Below are 25,119 nucleotides of genomic sequence, written 5' to 3'. Positions count from 1 at the left end.
ATTGGGCCCATAAAAAAATTATTCCGCTGAGGAGACGTGAAATGAGACTTGTCCGACAAGAAGAACCGTATAGTGTAATTTTTAGTAGGATCTGACGCTTTCTGTTGGAGCCACGTAGACTTGGGTGGGTTGTGAGTCTTCTGGAGGAGCACGTGAGCAGAAGGTCAATGACTTCCTCAAGACAGGAGACTAGTTCGTAGCAAAAGGTAGGGTTTACCTTGGTGGTATAGTGGTTTTAGAGCCATCAGAGGTGGGATTATGGGGAGGTTCAATGTCTTGTACTTGTAGGACCACCCAAGACAGAAATTTTATGGAAGAAACTGGAACTTCCACCAGTTTGCTAGGCTCCACCAAACATTTGGAGAACCTTTGAGGTTCCACATTTAGGTTGGTACTGAGACAAAAACACAGTGACTATTTAAGATTTTGTGGTATGGTGTAGAGCGACAGACATGCTTGGTCACCCGACCACCTCTTTCTGGCTACTAAAGGTCACAAATCAGGTAGACTGAGTGATGGAAGACATCAAGATCCCCAAGATCCCGGGATCATGTGCCTCAGGTTGTCTCTATATACATTGGAAGGCGGCACTATGGGGTATTTTATGGAGACAGGGTTAAATACCTCTACAGCATAGACATCTCTTCAAGACTGTAGTTACCTCCCGGCTCTGTCTAATTCACGATGTAATGCAGCAAAGATTGGAGATCTAAGCTAATATCTCCATGTGGACAATGTAACTGCTTCAGCTCTAACAACATGTCAGGCCTCAAGATGAGATCACAGATGAATGAGGAGACATGGCGGCACGCCAGCAGAGAGCGGGCATCTTCTGGGCAGCAGCTTCTGAAGTAGGAAACCAACATCTCTGGTCACAACGACAAAAACAGTTCTTTCTAAGATGTGGAAGTGACCAGATGAAAGAGGCAGGAAGACATCGAAGTATGAGGAGACAGGAGATATAAAACTACAGCTCCCAGCAGAGAGGGAGGACTTACATACAGACAGGCCAAAAGAATGAAAGGATGAAGTAATGAAATTAAAGTCATTTATGTGGGGAATATTAATTCCAAATATAATGTTACAATTAATAGTTACACTTACTTACAAGAATATGTAAAGTGCCCCCTATATACAAGAAAATAACTACTATAATACTGCCCCCCTATGTACAAGAATATAACTGCTATAATACTGCCCCTATGTACAAGGATATAACTACTATAATACTGCCCCCTATGTACAAGAATATAACTACTATAATACTGCCCCCTATGTACAAGAATATAACTACTATAATACTGCCCCCTATGTACAAGAATATAACTACTATAATACTGCCCCCTATGTACAAGAAAATAACTACTATAATACTGCCCCCTATGTACAGGAATATAACTACTATAATACTGCCCCCTATGTACAAGAATATAACTACTATAATACTGCCCCCTATGTACAAGAATATAACTACTATAATACTGCCCCCTATGTACAAGAATATAACTACTATAATACTGCCCCTTATGTACAAGAATATAACTACTATAATACTGCCCCCTATGTACAGGAATATAACTACTATAATACTGCCCCCTATGTACAGGAATATGACTACTATAATACTGCCCCCTATGTACAAGAATATAACTACTATAATACTGCCCCCTATGTACAGGAATATAACTACTATAATACTGCCCCTATGTACAGGAATATAACTACTATAATACTGCCCCCTATATACAAGGATATAACTACTATAATACTGCCCCCTATGTACAAGAATATAATTACTATAATACTACCCCTATGTACAAGAATATAACTACTATAATACTGCCCCCTATGTACAGGAATATAACTACTATATTACTGCCCCTATGTACAAGAATATAACTACTATAATACTGCCCTCTATGTACAAGACTATAACTACTATAATACTGCCCCCTATGTACAGGAATATAACTACTATAATACTGCCTCCTATGTACAAGACTATAACTACTATAATACTGCCCCCTATGTACAGGAATATAACTACTATAATACTGCCCCCTATGTACAGGAATATAACTACTATAATACTGCCCCCTATGTACAAGACTATAACTACTATAATACTGCCCCCTATGTACAGGAATATAACTAGAAACAAAAGAAGTGATGTCCGCGCTCCAGGGAAATTCAGATAAAATTCATTCTTTTATTGTAGAAATAGCATTAAAATCCATAGGCATGGTTGGCAATCATATGGATACCCAGGTCAGTGACCAACGCGTTTCGCCCTCTCTCAGGGCTTAGTCATGGTCTCGTTGACTTACAAAACATATACTGACAAATTTATAAGACCCGCTCCGGTGTTAGCGTGTGACGTCATGATCACGTGACACAAGATCACGCGATCAGACAACCGCACGCCCACCAGAATGTAACAAGGTATCGTATAACAATAAGAACTTAATTTTCATAAAAACAAACACAGTAAAAGGTGTCAGGAAGGGCACAGATTGTAGCGAAATGTGAAAAATAATGGAAACATATGTCTGATATGTTGGACAGGAGAACCGGAAGGACTCATTACATACAACATGTATGTGCAAAAGCGTAATTGTAAATGGATAAATACGTTAAGGTAAAGTGAGGCAAGTGATAAAACTCCAAAAAATAGTCTAAAGCCAAGAAATTTGACCTTAAAAGGGCTTCAATACTAAATGTATTACAGGGACGTACGTTGTCAGAATACAAGTTCAAATAATAAAAGACATACACGTGCCGGCATAAGCAAAAATGTGTAAATGAGTATCCTCATTTGTCAAACGGAAAAAACCCTACACGACCCATAAATCAATACAGGCTAGAATATAGGAGCAGGGAATAGGGAAGAAACTAATTATATCCCCAAAAGAGCAAGTGGTATGAAAATGACATTAATAGCACAACAACAAGTCCTGTCTGAGATTCATCCCTTGAGGCTGAGTGGTTCTAAGTACAAACATCCAATATGTTTCCCTGTTCATGATTTTCTTCTTTAAATCTCCTCCCCTCCTAGGTCTCTTAACTTTTTCAATCCCTTGCCACTTAAAGCTTTCACTATTCCCATTATGGGTGTCTCGAAAATGCCTAGAGGCTGCTGACATATTGGTGAGATTGATATTTTTAATGTCAGACAGATGTTTCCTGATACGTGTCTTAAGGGAATTAGTGGTGTAACCCACATATTGAATATTGCATGCAATACAAGTTATCAGATATATTGTAAAAGTTGTATTACAATTTAAATATGACTTGATTTTATATGTATTATTAGTGACAGAAGAACAAAAACTGTTAGTGGTAATGAGATGTTCACAAGTAATGCATTTTTGGTGACCGCATTTATGGTTGCCTGGATAATGTAACCAAGTGTATTTTTTCTCCCCATCCCCATCATGAACAGGGAAACATATTGGATGTTTGTACTTAGAACCACTCAGCCTCAAGGGATGAATCTCAGACAGGACTTGTTGTTGTGCTATTAATGTCATTTTCATACCACTTGCTCTTTTGGGGATATAATTAGTTTCTTCCCTATTCCCTGCTCCTATATTCTAGCCTGTATTGATTTATGGGTCGTGTAGGGTTTTTTCCGTTTGACAAATGAGGATACTCATTTACACATTTTTGCTTATGCCGGCACGTGTATGTCTTTTATTATTTGAACTTGTATTCTGACAACGTACGTCCCTGTAATACATTTAGTATTGAAGCCCTTTTAAGGTCAAATTTCTTGGCTTTAGACTATTTTTTGGAGTTTTATCACTTGCCTCACTTTACCTTAACGTATTTATCCATTTACAATTACGCTTTTGCACATACATGTTGTATGTAATGAGTCCTTCCGGTTCTCCTGTCCAACATATCAGACATATGTTTCCATTATTTTTCACATTTCGCTACAATTTGTGCCCTTCCTGACACCTTTTACTGTGTTTGTTTTTATGAAAATTAAGTTCTTATTGTTATACGATACCTTGTTACATTCTGGTGGGCGTGCGGTTGTCTGATCGCGTGATCTTGTGTCACGTGATCATGACGTCACACGCTAACACCGGAGCGGGTCTTATAAATTTGTCAGTATATGTTTTGTAAGTCAACGAGACCATGACTAAGCCCTGAGAGAGGGCGAAACGCGTTGGTCACTGACCTGGGTATCCATATGATTGCCAACCATGCCTATGGATTTTAATGCTATTTCTACAATAAAAGAATGAATTTTATCTGAATTTCCCTGGAGCGCGGACATCACTTCTTTTGTTTCTGGACTTTGTGCCTTTGATCCGTGGGGCTTATTAGATGTATCACGCGCTGGGAAACAGTGAAGATAGAAGGTGAGCAGGAACTTTCTTGTTATATTTACAGGAATATAACTACTATAATACTGCCCTCTATGTACAGGAATATAACTACTATAATACTGCCCCCTATGTACAAGAATATAACTACTATAATACTGCCCCCTATGTACAAGAATATAACTACTATAATACTGCCCCCTATGTACAGGGATATAACTACTATAATACTGCCCCCTATGTACAAGAATATAACTGCTATAATACTGCCCCCTATGTACAAGAATATAACTACTATAATACTGCCTCCTATGTACAGGAATATAACTACTATAATACTGCCCCCTATGTACAACAATATAACTACTATAATACTGCCCCCTATGTACAAGAATATAACTACTATAATACTGCCCCCTATGTACAAGAATATAACTACTATAATACTGCCCCCTTGCTGAGAGGTTGTGTGCAGTGTGAGCTCCTGAGGTCTCCTCATGTCTGGAGCTAGCCCAGGGCGGGGCCACCCTGGGTGGGAAAGTTCCCCATGCAAGGCCCAGGCTTCCAGGCCTTCTCTGGGAAATAATTCTCAGCCACCAAATCCCATGGATGAAAATCCTAAAGTGAGCAGTGCAGTGAGTTCTGTGCAGAGTGTCAGCAGTTCTGGTGTAGTCAGAGTTTGTGGAGAGAAGAACATGAATGCGGTGAAGAAAGCAGCAGTAGTAGCAGTAAGTACCTCTATGGTGAATCCATCTGCCAGTGTGAATGTGAAGCAGGAACCTGTGAGTGAGAGCAGAGTGTTGGGAAATCCGCTGGGGAAAGGTGTGCAGGAGCAGAGGCAGCCTCCATTACAGGCCTCAGCTGTGCCCTCAACACCTCCATCATCCAGGCACAGGAGGACATCTCTGGAGCGCCAGACCATCCTGGAGAACCTGCAGAAGCCTGTCCTGATCCGGACTGAGAGAACCAGGTCTGGGAGTGGAGGAAACAGGACTGTAAGATCTGTGGAGGCCGAGGTGAGACCAGCAGGGAGGCCTCAAGCTGCTACCAGCTCTGTCACTGGCAGGAAAGTGGGACCCAGTCCCCATGATGGACATTGTCACCCCCCAGTAGTGACAGCCGCAGCGCGCCAGAGCCCGCCAGCGCCACAGAGGCCCGGACCCAGCAGAGTACAACATGCAGCCTCTCCCAGTCCTGCGGCTGAGCATGCACCTGCAGTCTCTCCCAGTCCTGCGGCTGAGCGTGCACCTGCAGCCTCTCCCAGTCCTGTGGCTGAGCGTGCACCTGCAGTCTCTCCCAGTCCTGTGGCTGAGCGTGCACCTGCAGTCTCTCCCAGTCCTGTGGCTGAGCGTGCACCTGCAGTCTCTCCCAGTCCTGTGGCTGAGCGTGCACCTGCAGCCTCTCCCAGTCCTGTGGCTGAGCGTGCACCTGAGCTCCAGCTCGCTGATAAGATCCCAGCACTCGTAAAAACACTGGAAAAGCTAAAAGACCAGAAACTGCTGCTACAGAAAAAAATAGACTGCGCATATAAAATGAAAACCGCGAACCCCGAAAGACACGAGCTGTTAGACAAAAAACTGGCTTCATTGGCCAAAGAACTTGCTGACAACATCGCCAAGACGGAGGCCGTACTGGAGCAGATGGGACCTCTCGCTGAGACGTACAAGAACCAGGAGCGATTCCAGGCTCAAAGACATGATAGAGGGTCATCATATCCTGTACCGGAGACCTGCGCTAATGGCGTCTAGCATGCAAAACCGGTACTGCAGCCGGCGACTTTCCCCTATCAGGAAGGAGATCTCTACAGGAAAGACATTGCCAGGAATCAGCAGCCACTTACAGAAGTACCACAAGTCCCAGCATCCTGCAAACTGCAGAACGATTGCAGCCATCCCGTTGATGTAAATGGTGAATCCGTGGCACCACAAGTTCCAGCACCCAGCATGCAGCAAGGACAGGAACTTCTCCTTGATGGTAATGGTGCAGTGCAGGCACCACAAGTCCCAGCATACAGCATGCAACAAGGACAAGGACACTTGCCTGATGTTAGTGGTGCAGATGACATCTCCTTGCAGAAGGACTGTGGACACAATCCAGGAGGTAACACTGCAGCAGCACAGCAGAGCTCCCAGGTGACCCCTGAGCAGAACAATCAGGACTCTGCTGTGCCAGTTACTGACTCTGCTGATATCTCTGTGACTGATACTGCTGATATATCTGTCTCTGATACTGCTATGTCTGTGGTTATTGCTGATTCTAATGTTGATATTTCAGTGTGTAATAATTTTCCATTAGAAGGGGCTTCACCATCTGTCTGGGATGCTGTTGTAGAGCAGTCAGAGCAGTGTATGGAGCCTGGAGTCATAGAGGCTAATGGTGAGGAGGACTTAGCGCAGTCCAATGCTCAGGACTTCCCCCCTTTAGTCCCTGATGTTAGTGTGGACCCTCCTAGTTCAGGTGCTCAGCAGCCTCCACAGCGCCCCCAGTCACACCGTGGTACAGGTTCTGACCAGACCTCCTCTGGCAATGCCTGGAGCCGGGGTGCACCATCCTTTACGTCCAGCTCACATTACACCGGTCAGGCGTTTAAGAGGAGGAATGGTAAGATTTAATCACAGAGGGGCCAAGGAAGACCTACCTGACCGTAGATTTGTTGTGAGATCTCTGCTATGTGACCAGATGGGTTTCTCGCCAAGTGACATCCTGGCAGTGATAAACCTCCCAGACCGCCAGGGATATGATGTCAGTTTTAAGTTGATGTGCAACCTGGACCGGTTTTGGGCAAATTTCTCCAGGTATAGGGATGCTGAGGGGTGGAATAAATTCAGCTTCATCCCCATCTCTAAGCTTGGCCAGGTTACTGTCACCATTATCTTCTAGAATGAAGCTGTGCCCCCGCAGGATATTGTGCTCTGGCTCAGGAGGCTCAGGAGAGCTCACTAAGACCCGGGATGAAGACGGGATCTGGACAGGAGGGTGGAAGGTCCTGGTGAGGTTACACCAGTTTCATAACATAACCCAACATCTGCCCAATTCTTTCTTCATAGGCTGTGAGAAGGGAGTATGCTTCTATCAAGGTCAGCCCCGCAGATGTTTCAAGTGTGGTAGAGTCGGTCACGTGGCCAGTAATTGCACCATGATAAAGTGCAGCCTGTGTGGGGACATCGATCATGTGAGTGCGGACTGCCAGAACATCCGGTGTAATCTGTGTGGAGAGATGGGGCATGCCCACAGGGATTGTCCTAATGCATGGCATAACATCTGTAAGACCTTCCCTGATGAAGATATACTGGCAGGGGCAGATGACCTGGGGGAGGAGGAGGCTTTGTTGTCAGGGTCAGCTCAAGCTGGGCCAGAACCTCAGCGGATGGAAAGTGACACCATACTAGTACTAGAGCAGCCTCAAATAAACACAACGCCGGTACCAGACCAGCCTCAGATTAAAACCATACCAGTACAAGACCATTCCCGACCACAAAGCATTGAGGGGAACAAGCAGGTTGTCCCTCAGGTTGTACCACCCTCAGTGCCCATTCCTTCTCCAGCACCAACTTCTACAAAGAGAAGGAAGAAAGATACATCCACTCGTAAGCCAGAGGGTCAGTGGACCACTGTCCAAAAATCATCCAGGATGAAGGTGGACAGAATGGCAGATGTGACAATGACTGTCAACAGGTTTAGTGTGTTGTCAGAGTCAGATGTAGAGGAAGAACTAGAGAGGGAACTTGAGAAAATGGTGGCAGAATATGAGGATGAGCCAGATCCCCCTTCCAAACGGAGACCTCAGGCAGTAGGGCCAGAATCTGAATCCGATATGGAGACAGGTGGTCAGCAGGAGGGCTCGGACTCAGACTTATGATGATGGGGTTACTCTCTCTGCTTCTTCTTATTGCTCTAATGGCGGATTTTCACCTTAAAGTCATCTCGACTAATGTAAACAGCATTAGGGCAAGGAAGAAAAGACACGCGGTGTATGAACATCTCCAATATCTGGACGCTGATGTCTTTTTCCTACAGGAGACTCATCTCAATAGTCTTAGTCTCTTACGAGAAGCAGAGAGGGAATGGCGTTCAGGTCCATCCTTCTGGTCACTGTCTGTGGAGCCTTGTGCCGGGGTCTCTATACTATTTAATACACACGATGTCACCATACATAGACTTACCGAGGTATTGATGGGAAGATGTCTGGTGCTGGAGGTTACCATCCGAGGTAGGAGGCTCCGACTTACTAATATCTATGGTCCGCAGACAGTGACTGAAAGGGTAAATCTGTTTCATGAGGTAAAACCCTATCTCTTTACATCTGTGCCCGTAATCATGACGGGTGACTTTAATGCCACCAGAGCATCTACTGATCGATCCAGTGGTAGACCTCTCACCAGGGACTCCAAGGTCTTGAATGCTATAATCTCGCAGTCAGGTTTATCGGATGTGTTTGTGCAGGGTGGTAGGAAACCCAAATTTACCTACTCCTGTGCTGGAAGAACTAGCCGGATAGACTTGGCGCTGGTGAGTCCTATGGAGGTCATAGGAGAGAGGAGCGAAAAGTGTGTTCCCTATTCAGATCACCTTGCCTTATTTTTTTGCTTGGGTGCTAGTGAGCGGCCTGATATGGGAAGAGGGTTATGGAGACTTAACTCTAGTCTCTTGGAAGAAGGTTTTGTCCAGGAACATGTCCATTCTCTTCTACAGGGTGAAATGGAGAGAGTGGATTTCTATAACCACATATCTGACTGGTGGGAGGACGTCAAGGAGGAGATCAGGTCCCTCTTAAAGAGACTGTCAGTGAAGAAGGGGAAGAGTAAGTACAGCCAGTATCTCAAGCTGCGGAAAGAATTGGAGTCACTCTATTCGGCGGGTGGGGATGAAAAACAAAAAATCGACCGACTGAAATCTGAAATAAAGCAGTATCAGTACAGCCGCTACATGTCCCTGGTTGTGGAGCGAGACTATGGAAACTTAGTCACGCCTGATCCATATGAGAGTTGCCGGGAACGTGTGGCCAAGAAATCAATCACGGGTCTCACTGACTCCCAGGGAATTTTACAGGAATCTCGGGAGGGTATCCTGGGGGTGGTGAGATCTTACTATGCTGAGTTATTTCAGAAGAAGGTTTTGGATAGAGGAAAAATGGCTCAATTCTTGGAGGCAACTCCGGGCCCTGACACTAGAGATTTGGATTTTTCTCCTTTGACAGCAGGAATAACAGAGGAGGAGGTTAAAGAGGCCATTGATAAGTTACATCTGAAGAAGGCACCAGGTCCTGATGGTATTACAGCTGAATTCTATAAGAAGTTCAGAGACCTCTTAGCCCCGATCCTTGTGGATGTGTTTACTAATTGTCTAGAAAATCACCTGATGCCTCCATCCATGAGAGTGTCCTCCCTTATTCTGCTGTCCAAAGGTAAGGAGCCTAGTGACATCAAGAACTGGAGGCCGATCGCCCTCTTGAATGTTGACAGGAAGATTCTGGCAAAAATTCTATTCTCTAGATTAGTCTGTTTGTCCCCGGCACTGTTGGCAGGCTCTCAGTACGGCACAGTAAGAGGGCGGAACATCTCTGGAGCAGTCATCTCGATAAGAGAGATGTTTGAGAGATGTAAAGCTCTGAGGTGTGGGAGATATGTTGTAGGTCTGGACCAGGCTAAAGCCTTTGACAGGGTTGATCACGAGTATCTATGGGCCACTTTGTCAAAGTACGGTATTCCAGGACAATTTATAGATTGGCTGAGAACTTTGTATAGAGAGGCTGAGAGCTTTCCTCTGATCAATGGTTGGCAGGGGGACACTTTCGGAGTAGAGGCCGGGGTGCGACAAGGTTGTCCTCTGAGTCCACTGCTGTATGTGTTTGCCATAGACTTGTTTCTGCGATCACTGCAGCGGTGTGATTTTCAGGGGGTGCCGGTCCCCCATTGCTTGCCTTTGAAGGTAGTCGCCTACGCGGATGATGTGAGTGTGGTGATATCTGAACCTCGTGAGGTGGAGATGTTATCTGCAGCCATCAGAAGTTACTCGGGGGCCTCCGGGTCTCTGGTCAACCTTGAGAAGAGTCAAGCTTTCTGGACATTGGATACTGCTCCTGGCTTTGATCTGCCACAGTTCGCCAAGGCCTCCACCCATATTAAGATCCTTGGGGTTAAATTTGGGAGGGAAGATAATGCCAAACTAAATTGGGAGGATAAGTTGGAAACCGGAAATGCAAAGGTTCAGCGATGGAAGAACTGGAGGCTGACCTATAGAGAAAGGGTTACTCTGATGAAGACTTACCTGGTCCCTGTCTTCCTCTACGTCTCTGTCGTCTTTCCTTTGCCAGAATCTTTCTCCTCTAGGCTCTTTAGCCTGTTCTTCCAGCTTTTATGGGGGAACAGGTTGAACCCAGTAAAAAGAGGGGTCACCTACCTGCAGAGGAGAGAGGGTGGACTTCCATGTTTCTGAAAGTCAATTTCGGTTGCCTGGACTCAAATGATGGTCTCCTGTGGGTAAGTAGTGTCAGGGACTGGATATTGCCTTTTGCAGAGTCTTGGGTGCGAGGCGGCAGTCTCAAGAGGGGCCGATGGACTCCTGGCTTCCTCCCCCAGTATCTGGTTTATGGTCTGAAGTGTGTCAGGATGTGTAAGCTGGAGAAGTCCTACATTGTCAGTAACACCAGGAGAGATCTCTATACTAGGATATGTCGGGCTTTCTACCACTCCCCACTTGCTCTCAGAGACTGTGTGACCACCACCTTACAGAAGAGTCTCAGGTTCCTCAATGCGAAGCGACTTCCCCCCAAGTTGTTTGATATTTCTTGGTTGTCACTACATGGGAAGTTATTTGTTAGAGGGAACCTAAAGTTTGTGAGTGTGGCAGATAGGAAGTGTCCCCTGGGGTGTCAGCAGGAGGAGACGATGGAGCATTTCATCTCTGAGTGCTGGGGAGGGAGGAAGATCTGGAAGGAAGTATCTGACCTGCTGAACATCCCGAGGCTGCAATTCCTCCAGTACCCGGACATCATCTATGGCGTCCCATCTCCAGATGGTATTATAGATCCGGGAACCATGTATCTCATAATAACAGTGATAAAGTATTACCAATGGCATGCCAGAACCCGGGTGTCCCTACACAGAGAGGACTATAACTACACGGCTGTGGTATCCCAAATATTGTCTGAGCTAAGGTGGATAAAATCACTGGAAGTCAGAAAAGACCAGAGAAATAGAAAGTTATGGAGGAATATATCTGGTGTTTAATTTGTATATAGTGATTTTACATTTTTCTTTTTCCTTTCCAGCAGCAGCAGCTATAGACTCTAAGTTACATTTACTTTAAGTTTATATTTGTTTGAATACAAATAGTACAGAAGAATGTATTTATGATTTTGTATTTTGCTTAATTGTATTTTTGTTGTTTTTTTTACAATAAAAATTGCCCCCTATGTACAAGAATATAACTACTATAATACTGTCCCCTATGTACAGGAATATAACTACTATAATACTGCCCCCTATGTACCAGAATATAACTACTATAATACTGCCTCCTATGTACAAGAATATAACTACTATAATACTGCCCCCTATGTACAAGAATATAACTACTATAATACTGCCCCCTATGTACAAGAATATAACTACTATAATACTGCCCCCTATGTACAAGAATATAACTACTATAATACTGCCCCCTATGTACAGGAATATAACTACTATAATACTGCCCCCTATGTACAGGGATATAACTACTATAATACTGCCCCCTATGTACAAGAATATAACTACTATAATACTGCCCCCTATGTACAGGAATATAACTACTATAATACTGTCCCTATGTACAAGAATAGAACTACTATAATACTGCCCCCTATGTACAGGAATATAACTACTATAATACTGCCCCCTATGTACAAGAATATAACTACTATAATACTGCCCCCTATGTACAGGAATATAACTACTATAATACTGCCCCCTATGTACAAGAATATAACTACTATAATACTGCCCCCTATGTACAAGAATATAACTACTATAATACTGCCCCCTATGTACAGGAATATAACTACTATAATACTGCCCCCTATGTACAGGGATATAACTACTATAATACTGCCCCCTATGTACAAGAATATAACTACTATAATACTGCCCCCTATGTACAGGAATATAACTACTATAATACTGCCCCCTATGTACAAGAATATAACTACTATAATACTGCCCCCTATGTACAAGAATATAACTACTATAATACTGCCCCCTATGTACAAGGATATAACTACTATAATACTGCCCCCTATGTACAAGAATATAATTACTATAATACTGCCTCCTATGTACAAGAATATAACTACTATAACACTGCCCCCTATGTACAGGAATATAACTACTATAATACTGCCCCCTATGTACAATAATATAACTACTATAATACTGCCCCCTATGTACAAGAATATAACTACTATAATACTGCCCCCTATGTACAAGAATATAACTGCTATAATACTGCCCCCTATGTACAAGAATATAACTACTATAATACTGCCCCCTATGTACAAGAATATAACTGCTATAATACTGCCCCCTATGTACAAGAATATAACTACTATAATACTGCCCCCTATATACAAGAATAGGACTGCTATTATACTGCCCCCTATGTACAGGAATATAACTACTATAATACTGCCCCCTATGTACAAGAATATAACTACTATAATACTGCCCCCTATGTACAGGAATATAACTACTATAATACTGCCCCTATGTACAGGAATATAACTACTATAATACTGCCCCCTATGTACAAGAATATAACTACTATAATACTGCCCCTATGTACAAGAATATAACTACTATAATACTGCTCCCAATGTACAAGAATATAACTACTATAATACTGCCCCTATGTACAAGAATATAACTACTATAATACTGCCCCCTATGTACAAGGATATAACTACTATAATACTGCCCCCTATGTACAAGAATATAATTACTATAATACTGCCTCCTATGTACAAGAATATAACTACTATAATACTGCCCCTATGTACAAGAATATAACTACTATAATACTGCTCCCAATGTACAAGAATATAATTACTATAATACTGCCTCCTATGTACAAGAATATAACTACTATAATACTGCTCCTATGTACAGGAATATAACTACTATAATACTGCCCCCTATGTACAAGAATATAATTACTATAATACTGCCTCCTATGTACAAGAATATAACTACTATAATACTGCCCCCTATGTACAAGGATATAACTACTATAATACTGCCCCCTATGTACAAGAATATAATTACTATAATACTGCCTCCTATGTACAAGAATATAACTACTATAATACTGCTCCTATGTACAGGAATATAACTACTATAATACTGCCCCCTATGTACAGGGATATAACTACTATAATACTGCCCCCTATGTACAAGAATATAACTACTATAATACTGTCCCCTATGTACGAGAATATAACTACTATAATGCTGCCCCTATGTACAAGAATATAACTACTATAATACTGCCCCCTATGTACAGGGATATAACTACTATAATACTGCCCCCTATGTACAAGAATATAACTACTATAATTCCGCCCCCTATGTACAAGAATATAACTACTATAATACTGCCCCCTATGTACAGGAATATAATTACTATAATACTGCCCCCTATGTACAGGGTAGTAGTACCCAGGAGTACCCAGGATAAAAACGTTCTATTCATTATTAGTCTCCCATAATAATCTTTGGCCGCTGTAGGATGATACTGGTACTGAAAATGACCAATGTGTTTCAACTTGCCAAGGTCTACCCCCAACACAGAATAATATATGCACTACGTATGGGTTTTTGGTCGACACCGCCTAAAAGGGGGAAAATTATAGCGCAAAAACACTGTAGTTCCAACCATGCTTAGGAAAGGCACTGGTAGGAGTGCAAACATTAAATATTATATTAAATTTGCACCTTTTTATTATATTTGCCCCTTTTTTAGAAAATGTGCACTTTTTAAAATAAAATTTTGTACCTTTTTTTTTATTAAATTTGCAATTTTTTATATTTGCCCCTAATAAGTCTCAAAAAAATCTGCATTTGACAAGGTGAAAAAATTACAAAGACAAATGAGGTGCAAGAAATTGACTTACGAAAAGCGCAAAAAGAGCGCAGAGAAGTGGATATAAGATAAATGACCCCCCAAGTTCTCCCACACACATACTATGGGCTACTAAGGAACGTTTGGGGTAAGTTTAGGTCTTGGTTAGAGAAACATGTGGGGAAGATTTTGCAAGTTCAGAGAGGAAACATTTCATTAGTGAACGGGACAGAACGTGGCGATTCTCCAGCGCTGGTTCTGTGACTTGGACCTGTACGACCTCTGCCAGGAGATCAATACCGATGGAAAAGTGCCACGTCTGGCCGCCACGCGCAGAGAGTTATAGTCGGCCCAGAAGATCTCATCTCCGTCTCCACCACCTTCCGCCCTCCGCTGATTCAGGATTTCTTCTCGCCAGCCTCTAATAACAGATTAAACTCCAATGAAAACACGAGATGTGCAGTCAGCAAAGTGATTCACTGCCACCGCACAACGGGGGGAAAGATGGAAATTTATGGCGTTCATTGAGGAAAGCGAGAGCCTGGACTGTCACCACGTAATGAGGAAAAGATCCGGGACCATCGCATGAGAACCTGCTGCCCCCTCCATAATGAAGAACCATCACCACCGATCCCAAAGTCACCGCACAGAGAACGTGCACCAGGCCAGGGCGCCTGAAGGAGAACATCGAAATGTGCTTATATAGAGCCCAGGTTATACCGGCTGTACATATATCATTATATACAGGAGATCCCCAGGTTATACCAGCTGTACATATATCATTATATACAGGAGATCCCCAGGTTATACCGGCTGTACATATATCATTATATACAGGAGATCCCCAGGTTATACCAGCTGTACATATATCATTATATACAGGACATCCCCAGGTTATACCAGCTGTACATATATCATTATATACAGGAGATACCCAGGTTATACCAGCTGTACATATATCATTATATACAGGAGATCCCCAGGTTATACCAGCTGTACATATATCATTATATACAGGAGATCCCCAGGTTATACCGGCTCTACATGTATCATTATATACAGGAGATCCCCAGGTTATACCGGCTGTACATATATCATTATATACAGGAGATCTCCAGGTTATACCGGCTGTACATATATCATTATATACAGGAGATCCCCAGGTTATACCAGCTGCACATATATCATTATATACAGGAGATACCCAGGTTATACCGGCTGTACATATATCATTATATACAGGAGATCCCCAGGTTATACCAGCTGTACATATATTATTATATACAGGAGATCCCCAGGTTATACCGGCTGTACATATATCATTATATACAGGAGATCCCCAGGTTATACCAGCAGTACATAAATCATTATATACAGGAGATCCCCAGGTTATACCGGCTGTACATATATCATTATATACAGGAGATCCCCAGGTTATACCGGCTGTACATATATCATTATATACAGGAGATCCCCAGGTTATACCGGCTGTACATATATCATTATATACAGGAGATCCCCAGGTTATACCGGCTGTACATATATCATTATATACAGGAGATCCCCAGGCTATAACAGCTGTACATATATCATTATATACAGGAGATCCCCAGGTTATACCGGCTGTACATATATCATTATATACAGGAGATCCCCAGGTTATACCGGCTGTACATATATCATTATATACAGGAGATCCCCAGGCTATAACAGCTGTACATATATCATTATATACAGGAGATCCCCAGGTTATACCGGCTGTACATATATCATTATATACAGGAGATCCCCAGGCTATAACAGCTGTACATATATCATTATATACAGGAGATTCCCAGGTTATACCGGCTGTACATATATCATTATATACAGGAGATCCCCAGGTTATACCGGCTGTACATATATCATTATATCCAGGAGATCCCCAGGTTATACCGGCTGTACATATATCATTATATACAGGAGATCCCCAGGTTATACCAGCTGTACATATATCATTATATACAGGAGATCCCCAGGTTATACCGGCTGTACATATAACATTATATCCAGGAGATCCCCAGGTTATACCGGCTGTACATATATCATTATATACAGGAGATGCCCAGGTTATACCGGCAGTGCATATATCATTATATACAGGAGATCCCCAGGTTATACCGGCTGTACATATATCATTATATACAGGAGATCCCCAGGTTATACCAGCTGTACATATATCATTATATACAGGAGATCCCCAGGTTATACCGGCTGTACATATATCATTATACACAGGAGATCCCCAGGTTATACCGGCTGTACATATATCATTATATACAGGAGATCCCCAGGTTATACCAGCTGTACATATATCATTATATACAGGAGATCCCCAGGTTATACCGGCTGTACATATATCATTATATACAGGAGATCCCCAGGTTATACCGGCTGTACATATATCATTATATACAGGAGATCCCCAGGTTATACCAGCTGTACATATATCATTATATACAGGAGATCCCCAGGTTATACCGGCTGTACATATAACATTATATCCAGGAGATCCCCAGGTTATACCGGCTGTACATATATCATTATATACAGGAGATGCCCAGGTTATACCGGCAGTGCATATATCATTATATACAGGAGATCCCCAGGTTATACCGGCTGTACATATATCATTATATACAGGAGATCCCCAGGTTATACCAGCTGTACATATATCATTATATACAGGAGATCCCCAGGTTATACCGGCTGTACATATATCATTATACACAGGAGATCCCCAGGTTATACCGGCTGTACATATATCATTATATACAGGAGATCCCCAGGTTATACCAGCTGTACATATATCATTATATACAGGAGATCCCCAGGTTATACCGGCTGTACATATATCATTATATACAGGAGATCCCCAGGTTATACCGGCTGTACATATATCATTATATACAGGAGATCCCCAGGTTATACCAGCTGTACATATATCATTATATACAGGAGATCCCCAGGTTATACCGGCTGTACATATATCATTATATACAGGAGATCCCCAGGTTATACCGGCTGTACATATATCATTATATACAGGAGATCCCCAGGTTATACCGGCTGTACATATATCATTATATACAGGAGATTCCAGGTTATACCGGCTGTACATATATCATTATATATACAGGAGATCCCCAGGTTATACCGGCTGTACATATATCATTATATATACAGGAGATCCCCAGGTTATACCGGCTGTACATATATCATTATATACAGGAGATCCCCAGGTTATAGGGGCTGTACATATATCATTATATACAGGAGATCCCCAGGATATACCGGCTGTACATATATCATTATATACAGGAGATCCCCAGGTTATACCGGCTGTACATATATCATATACAGGAGATCCCCAGGTTATACCGGCTGTACATATATCATTATATATACAGGAGATCCCCAGGTTATACCGGCTGTACATATATCATTATATACAGGAGATCCCCAGGTTATACCGGCTGTACATATATCATTATATACAGGAGATCTCCAGGTTATACCGGCTGTACATATATCATTATATACAGGAGATCCCCAGGTTATACCAGCTGTACATATATCATTATATACAGGAGATCCCCAGGTTTTCCCGGCTGTACATGTATCATTATATACAGGAGATCCCCAGGTTATACCAGCTGTACATATATCATTATATATAGGAGATCCCCAGGTTATAACAGCTGTACATATATCATTGTATACAGGAGATCCCCAGGTTATACCGGCTGTACATATATCATTATATACAGGAGATTCCCAGGTTATACCGGCTGTACATATATCATTATATACAGGAGATCCCCAGGTTATACCGGCTGTACATATATCATTATATACAGGAGATCCCCAGGTTATACCGGCTGTACATATATCATTATATACAGGAGATCCTCAGGTTATACCAGCTGTACATATATCTTTATATACAGGAGATCCCCAGGTTATACCAGCTGTACATATATCATTATATACAGGAGATCCCCAGGTTATACCAGCTGTACATATATCATTATATACAGGAGATCCCCAGGTTATACCGGCGGTACATATATCATTATATACAGGAGATCCCCAGGTTATACCGGCTGTACATATATCATTATATACAGGAGATCTCCAGGTTATACCAGCTGTACATATATCATTATATACAGGAGATCCCCAGGTTATACCAGCTGTACATATATCATTATATACAGGAGATCCCCAGGTTATACCAGCTGTACATATATCATTATATACAGGAGATCCCCAGGTTATACCGGCTGTACATATATCATTATATACAGGAGATCTCCAGGTTATACCAGCTGTACATATATCACTATATACAGGAGATCCCCAGGTTATACCGGCTGTACATATATCATTATATACAGGAGATCCCTAGGTTATACCGGCTGTACATATATCATTATATACAGGAGATCCCCAGGTTATACCGGCTGTACATATATCATTATATACAGGAGATCCCCAGGTTATACCAGCTGTACATATATCATTATATCCAGGAGATCCCCAGGTTATACCAGCTGTACATATATCATTATATACAGGAGATCCCCAGGTTATACCAGCTGTACATATATCATTATATACAGGAGATCCCCAGGTTATACCAGCTGTACATATATCATTATACACAGGAGATCCCCAGGTTATACCGGCTGTACATATATCATTATATACAGGAGATCCCCAGGTTATACCAGCTGTACATATATTATTATATACAGGAGACCCCCAGGTTATACCGGCTGTACATATATCATTATATACAGGAGATCCCCAGGTTATACCGGCTGTAAATATATCATTATATACAGGAGATCCCCAGGTTATACCAGCTGTACATATATCATTATATACAGGCGATCCCCAGGTTATACCAGCTGTACATATATCATTATATACAGGAGATCCCCAGGTTATACCGGCTGTACATATATCATTATATACAGGAGATCCCCAGGTTATACCGGCTGTAAATATATCATTATATACAGGCGATCCCCAGGTTATACCAGCTGTACATATATCATTATATACAGGCGATCCCCAGGTTATACCAGCTGTACATATATCTTATATACAGGAGATCCCCAGGTTATACCAGCTGTACATATATCATTATATTCAGGAGATCCCCAGGTTATACCAGCTGTACATATATCATTATATACAGGAGATCCCCAGGTTATACCGGCTGTACATATATCATTATATACAGGAGATCTCCAGGTTATACCGGCTGTACATATATCATTATATACAGGAGATCCCCCGGTTATACCGGCTGTACATATATCATTATATACAGGAGATCCCCAGGTTATACCGGCTGTACATATATCATTATATACAGGAGATCTCCAGGTTATACCGGCTGTACATATATCATTATATACAGGAGATCCCCAGGTTATACCGGCTGTACATATATCATTATATACAGGAGATTCCCAGGTTATACCGGCTGTACATATATCATTATATACAGGAGATCCCCAGGTTATACCAGCTGTACATATATCATTATATACAGGAGATCCCCAGGTTATACCGGCTGTAAATATATCATTATATACAGGAGATCCCCAGGTTATACCAGCTGTACATATATCATTATATACAGGCGATCCCCAGGTTATACCAGCTGTACATATATCATTATATACAGGAGACCCCCAGGTTATACCGGCTGTACATATATCATTATATACAGGAGATCCCAGGTTATACCGGCTGTAAATATATCATTATATACAGGCGATCCCCAGGTTATACCAGCTGTACATATATCATTATATACAGGCGATCCCCAGGTTATACCAGCTGTACATATATCTTATATACAGGAGATCCCCAGGTTATACCAGCTGTACATATATCATTATATACAGGAGATCCCCAGGTTATACCAGCTGTACATGAATCATTATATACAGGCGATCCCCAGGTTTTCCCGGCTGTACATATATCATTATATACAGGAGATCCCCAGGTTATACCGGCTGTACATATATCATTATATACAGGAGATCCCCAGGTTATACCGGCTGTACATATATCATTATATACAGGTGATCTCCAGGTTATACCGGCTGTACATTTATCATTATATACAGGAGATCCCCAGGTTATACCAGCTGTGCATATATCATTATATACAGGAGATCCCAGGTTATACCAGCTGTACATATATCATAATATACAGGAGATCCCCAGGTTATACCGGCTGTACATATATCATTATATACAGGAGATCCCCAGGTTATACCGGCTGAACATATATCATTATATACAGGAGATCCCCAGGTTATACCGGCTGTACATACATCATTATATACAGGAGATCCCCAGGTTATACCAGCTGTACATATATCATTATATACAGGAGATCCCCAGGTTATACCGGCTGTACATATATCATTATATACAGGAGATCCCCAGGTTATACCGGCTGTACATATATCATTATATACAGGAGATCCCCAGGTTATACCAGCTGTACATATATCATTATATACAGGAGATCCCCAGGTTATACCGGCTGTACATATATCATTATATACAGGAGATCCCCAGGTTATACCAGCTGTACATATATCATTATAAACAGGAGATCCCCAGGTGATACCGGCTGTACATATATCATTATATACAGGAGATCCCCAGGTTATACCGGCTGTACATATACCATTATATACAGGAGATCCCCAGGTTATACCGGCTGTACATATATCATTATATACAGGCGATCCCCAGGTTATACCAGCTGTACATATATCTTATATACAGGAGATCCCCAGGTTATACCAGCTGTACATATATCATTATATACAGGAGATCCCCAGGTTATACCAGCTGTACATGAATCATTATATACAGGCGATCCCCAGGTTTTCCCGGCTGTACATATATCATTATATACAGGAGATCCCCAGGTTATACCGGCTGTACATATATCATTATATACAGGAGATCCCCAGGTTATACCGGCTGTACATATATCATTATATACAGGTGATCTCCAGGTTATACCGGCTGTACATATATCTTATATACAGGAGATCCCCAGGTTATACCGGCTGTGCATATATCATTATATACAGGAGATCCCAGGTTATACCAGCTGTACATATATCACAATATACAGGAGATCCCCAGGTTATACCGGCTGTACATATATCATTATATACAGGAGATCCCCAGGTTATACCGGCTGTACATATATCATTATATACAGGAGATCCCCAGGTTATACCGGCTGTACATACATCATTATATACAGGAGATCCCCAGGTTATACCAGCTGTACATATATCATTATATACAGGAGATCCCCAGGTTATACCGGCTGTACATACATCATTATATACAGGAGATCCCCAGGTTATACCAGCTGTACATATATCATTATATACAGGAGATCCCCAGGTTATACCGGCTGTACATATATCATTATAAACAGGAGATCCCCAGGTTATACCGGCTGTACATATATCATTATATACAGGAGATCCCCAGGTTATACCGGCTGTACATATATCATTATATACAGGAGATCCCCAGGTTATACCAGCTGTACATATATCATTATATACAGGAGATGCCCAGGTTATACCAGTTGTACATATATCATTATATACAGCAGATCCCCAGGTTATACCAGTTGTACATATATCATTATATACAGGAGATCCCCAGGTTATAGCAGATTTCTCTATGTAATATATATACAGGAGATCCCCAGGTTATAGCAGATTTTTCTATGATATATATATACAGGAGATCCCCAGGTTATAGCAGATTTCTCTATGATATATATATATACAGGAGATCCCCAGGTTATAGCAGATTTCTCTATGATATATATATATATATATATATATACAGAAGATCCCCAGGTTATAGCAGATTTCTCTATGATATATATATATACAGGAGATCCTCAGTTATAGCAGTTTTTTCTATGATATATATATATACAGGAGATCCCCAGGTTATAGCAGATTTCTCTATGATATATATACAGGAGATCCCCAGGTTATACCGGCTGTACATATATCATTATATACAGGAGTTCCCCAGGTTATACCAGCTGTACATATATCATTATATACAGGAGACCCCCAGGTTATACCAGCTGTACATATATAATTATATACAGGAGATCCCCAGGTTATACCGGCTGTACATATATCATTATATACAGGAGATCCCCAGGTTATACCGGCTGTACATATATCATTATATACAGGAGATCCCCAGGTTATACCGGCTGTACATATATCATTATATACAGGAGATCCCCAGGTTATACCGGCTGTACATATATCATTATATACAGGAGATCCCCAGGTTATACCGGCTGTACATATATCATTATATACAGGAGATGCCCAGGTTATACCGGCTGTACATATATCATTATATACAGGAGATCCCCAGGTTATACCGGCTGTACATATATCATTATATACAGGAGATCCCCAGGTTATACCGGCTGTACATATATCATTATATACAGGAGATCCCCAGGTTATAACGGCTGTACATATATCATTATATACAGGAGATCCCCAGGTTATACCTGCTGTACATATATCATTATATACAGGAGATCCCCAGGTTATACCGGCTGTACATATATCATTATATACAGGAGATCCCCAGGTTATACCAGCTGTACATATATCATTATATACAGGAGATCCCCAGGTTATACCGGCTGTGCATATATCATTATATACAGGAGATCCCCAGGTTATACCAGCTGTACATATATCATATACAGGAGATCCCCAGGTTATACCGGCTATACATATATCATTATATACAGGAGATCCCCAGGTTATAGCAGATTTCACTATTATATATATATATATATACTTGAGATCCCCAGGTTATAGCAGATTTCTCTATGTAATATATATACAGGAGATCCCCAGGTTATAGCAGATTTCTCTATGATATATATACAGGAGATCCCCAGGTTATAGCAGATTTCTCTATGTAATATATATACAGGAGATCCCCAGGTTATAGCAGATTTCTCTATGTAATATATATACAGGAGATCCCCAGGTTATAGCAGATTTCTCTATGTAATATATATACAGGAGATCCCCAGGTTATAGCAGATTTCTCTATGTAATATATATACAGGAGATCCCCAGGTTATAGCAGATTTCTCTATGTAATATATATACAGGAGATCCCCAGGTTATAGCAGATTTCTCTATGTAATATATATACAGGAGATCCCCAGGTTATAGCAGATTTCTCTATGTAACATATAGAGGAGATCCCCAGGTTATAGCAGATTTCTCTATGATATATATACAGGAGATCCCCAGGTTATAGCAGATTTCTCTATGTAATATATATATACAGGAGATCCCCAGGTTATAGCAGATTTCTCTATGTAATATATATACAGGAGATCCCCAGGTTATAGCAGATTTCTCTATGTAATATATATACAGGAGATCCCCAGGTATAGCAGATTTCTCTATGTAATATATATACAGGAGATCCCCAGGTTATAGCAGATTTCTCTATGTAATATATATACAGGAGATCCCCAGGTTATAGCAGATTTCTCTATGTAATATATATACAGGAGATCCCCAGGTTATAGCAGATTTCTCTATGTAATATATATACAGGAGATCCCCAGGTTATAGCAGATTTCTCTATGATATATATACAGGAGATCCCCAGGTTATAGCAGATTTCTCTATGTAATATATATATACAGGAGATCCCCAGGTTATAGCAGATTTCTCTATGTAATATATATACAGGAGATCCCCAGGTTATAGCAGATTTCTCTATGTAATATATATACAGGAGATCCCCAGGTTATAGCAGATTTCTCTATGTAATATATATACAGGAGATCCCCAGGTTATAGCAGATTTCTCTATGTAATATATATACAGGAGATCCCCAGGTTATAGCAGATTTCTCTATGTAATATATATACAGGAGATCCCCAGGTTATAGCAGATTTCTCTATGTAATATATATACAGGAGATCCCCAGGTTATAGCAGATTTCTCTATGTAATATATATATACAGGAGATCCCCAGGTTATAGCAGATTTCTCTATGTAATATATATACAGGAGATCCCCAGGTTATAGCAGATTTCTCTATGTAATATATATACAGGAGATCCCCAGGTTATAGCAGATTTCTCTATGATATATATATACAGGAGATCCCCAGGTTATAGCAGATTTCTCTATGATATATATATACAGGAGATCCCCAGGTTATAGCAGATTTCTCTATGATATATATATACAGGAGATCCCCAGGTTATAGCAGATTTCTCTATGATATATATATACAGGAGATCCCCAGGTTATAGCAGATTTCTCTATGATATATATATACAGGAGATCCCCAGGTTATAGCAGATTTCTCTATGTAATATATATACAGGAGATCCCCAGGTTATAGCAGATTTCTCTATGATATATATATACAGGAGATCCCCAGGTTATAGCAGATTTCTCTATGTAATATATATACAGGAGATCCCCAGGTTATAGCAGATTTCTCTATGTAATATATATACAGGAGATCCCCAGGTTATAGCAGATTTCTC

General features: G+C 41.2%; 1 protein-coding gene across 6 annotated transcripts in view; it reads right to left on the bottom strand.

Moving 5' to 3' along the window:
• BCAN (brevican) overlaps positions 1–25,119 on the bottom strand; it is a 110,258-nt gene that overhangs the window by 18,112 nt on the left and 67,027 nt on the right. For 2 of the 6 annotated variants that reach the window (XM_072114905.1, XM_072114911.1), the window contains exon 1: positions 5,074–5,274. The exons of 3 other annotated variants lie outside the window; for them this stretch is intronic. In XM_072114905.1, the coding sequence (XP_071971006.1) occupies positions 5,074–5,259 (186 nt within the window). In that variant the 5' untranslated portion in view covers positions 5,260–5,274. Of the gene's footprint in view, positions 1–661; positions 765–5,073; positions 5,275–25,119 lie in introns of those variants that run through there. One more of the 6 variants, XM_072114910.1, reaches the window with a different exon arrangement.

Source organism: Engystomops pustulosus, chromosome 7 (assembly GCF_040894005.1).
Source record: "Engystomops pustulosus chromosome 7, aEngPut4.maternal, whole genome shotgun sequence".
NCBI classification, from domain to species: Eukaryota; Metazoa; Chordata; class Amphibia; order Anura; family Leptodactylidae; genus Engystomops; species Engystomops pustulosus.
The sequence above is the reverse complement of the archived record's forward strand: the minus strand, read 5'-3'. Positions and strand labels throughout refer to the sequence as shown.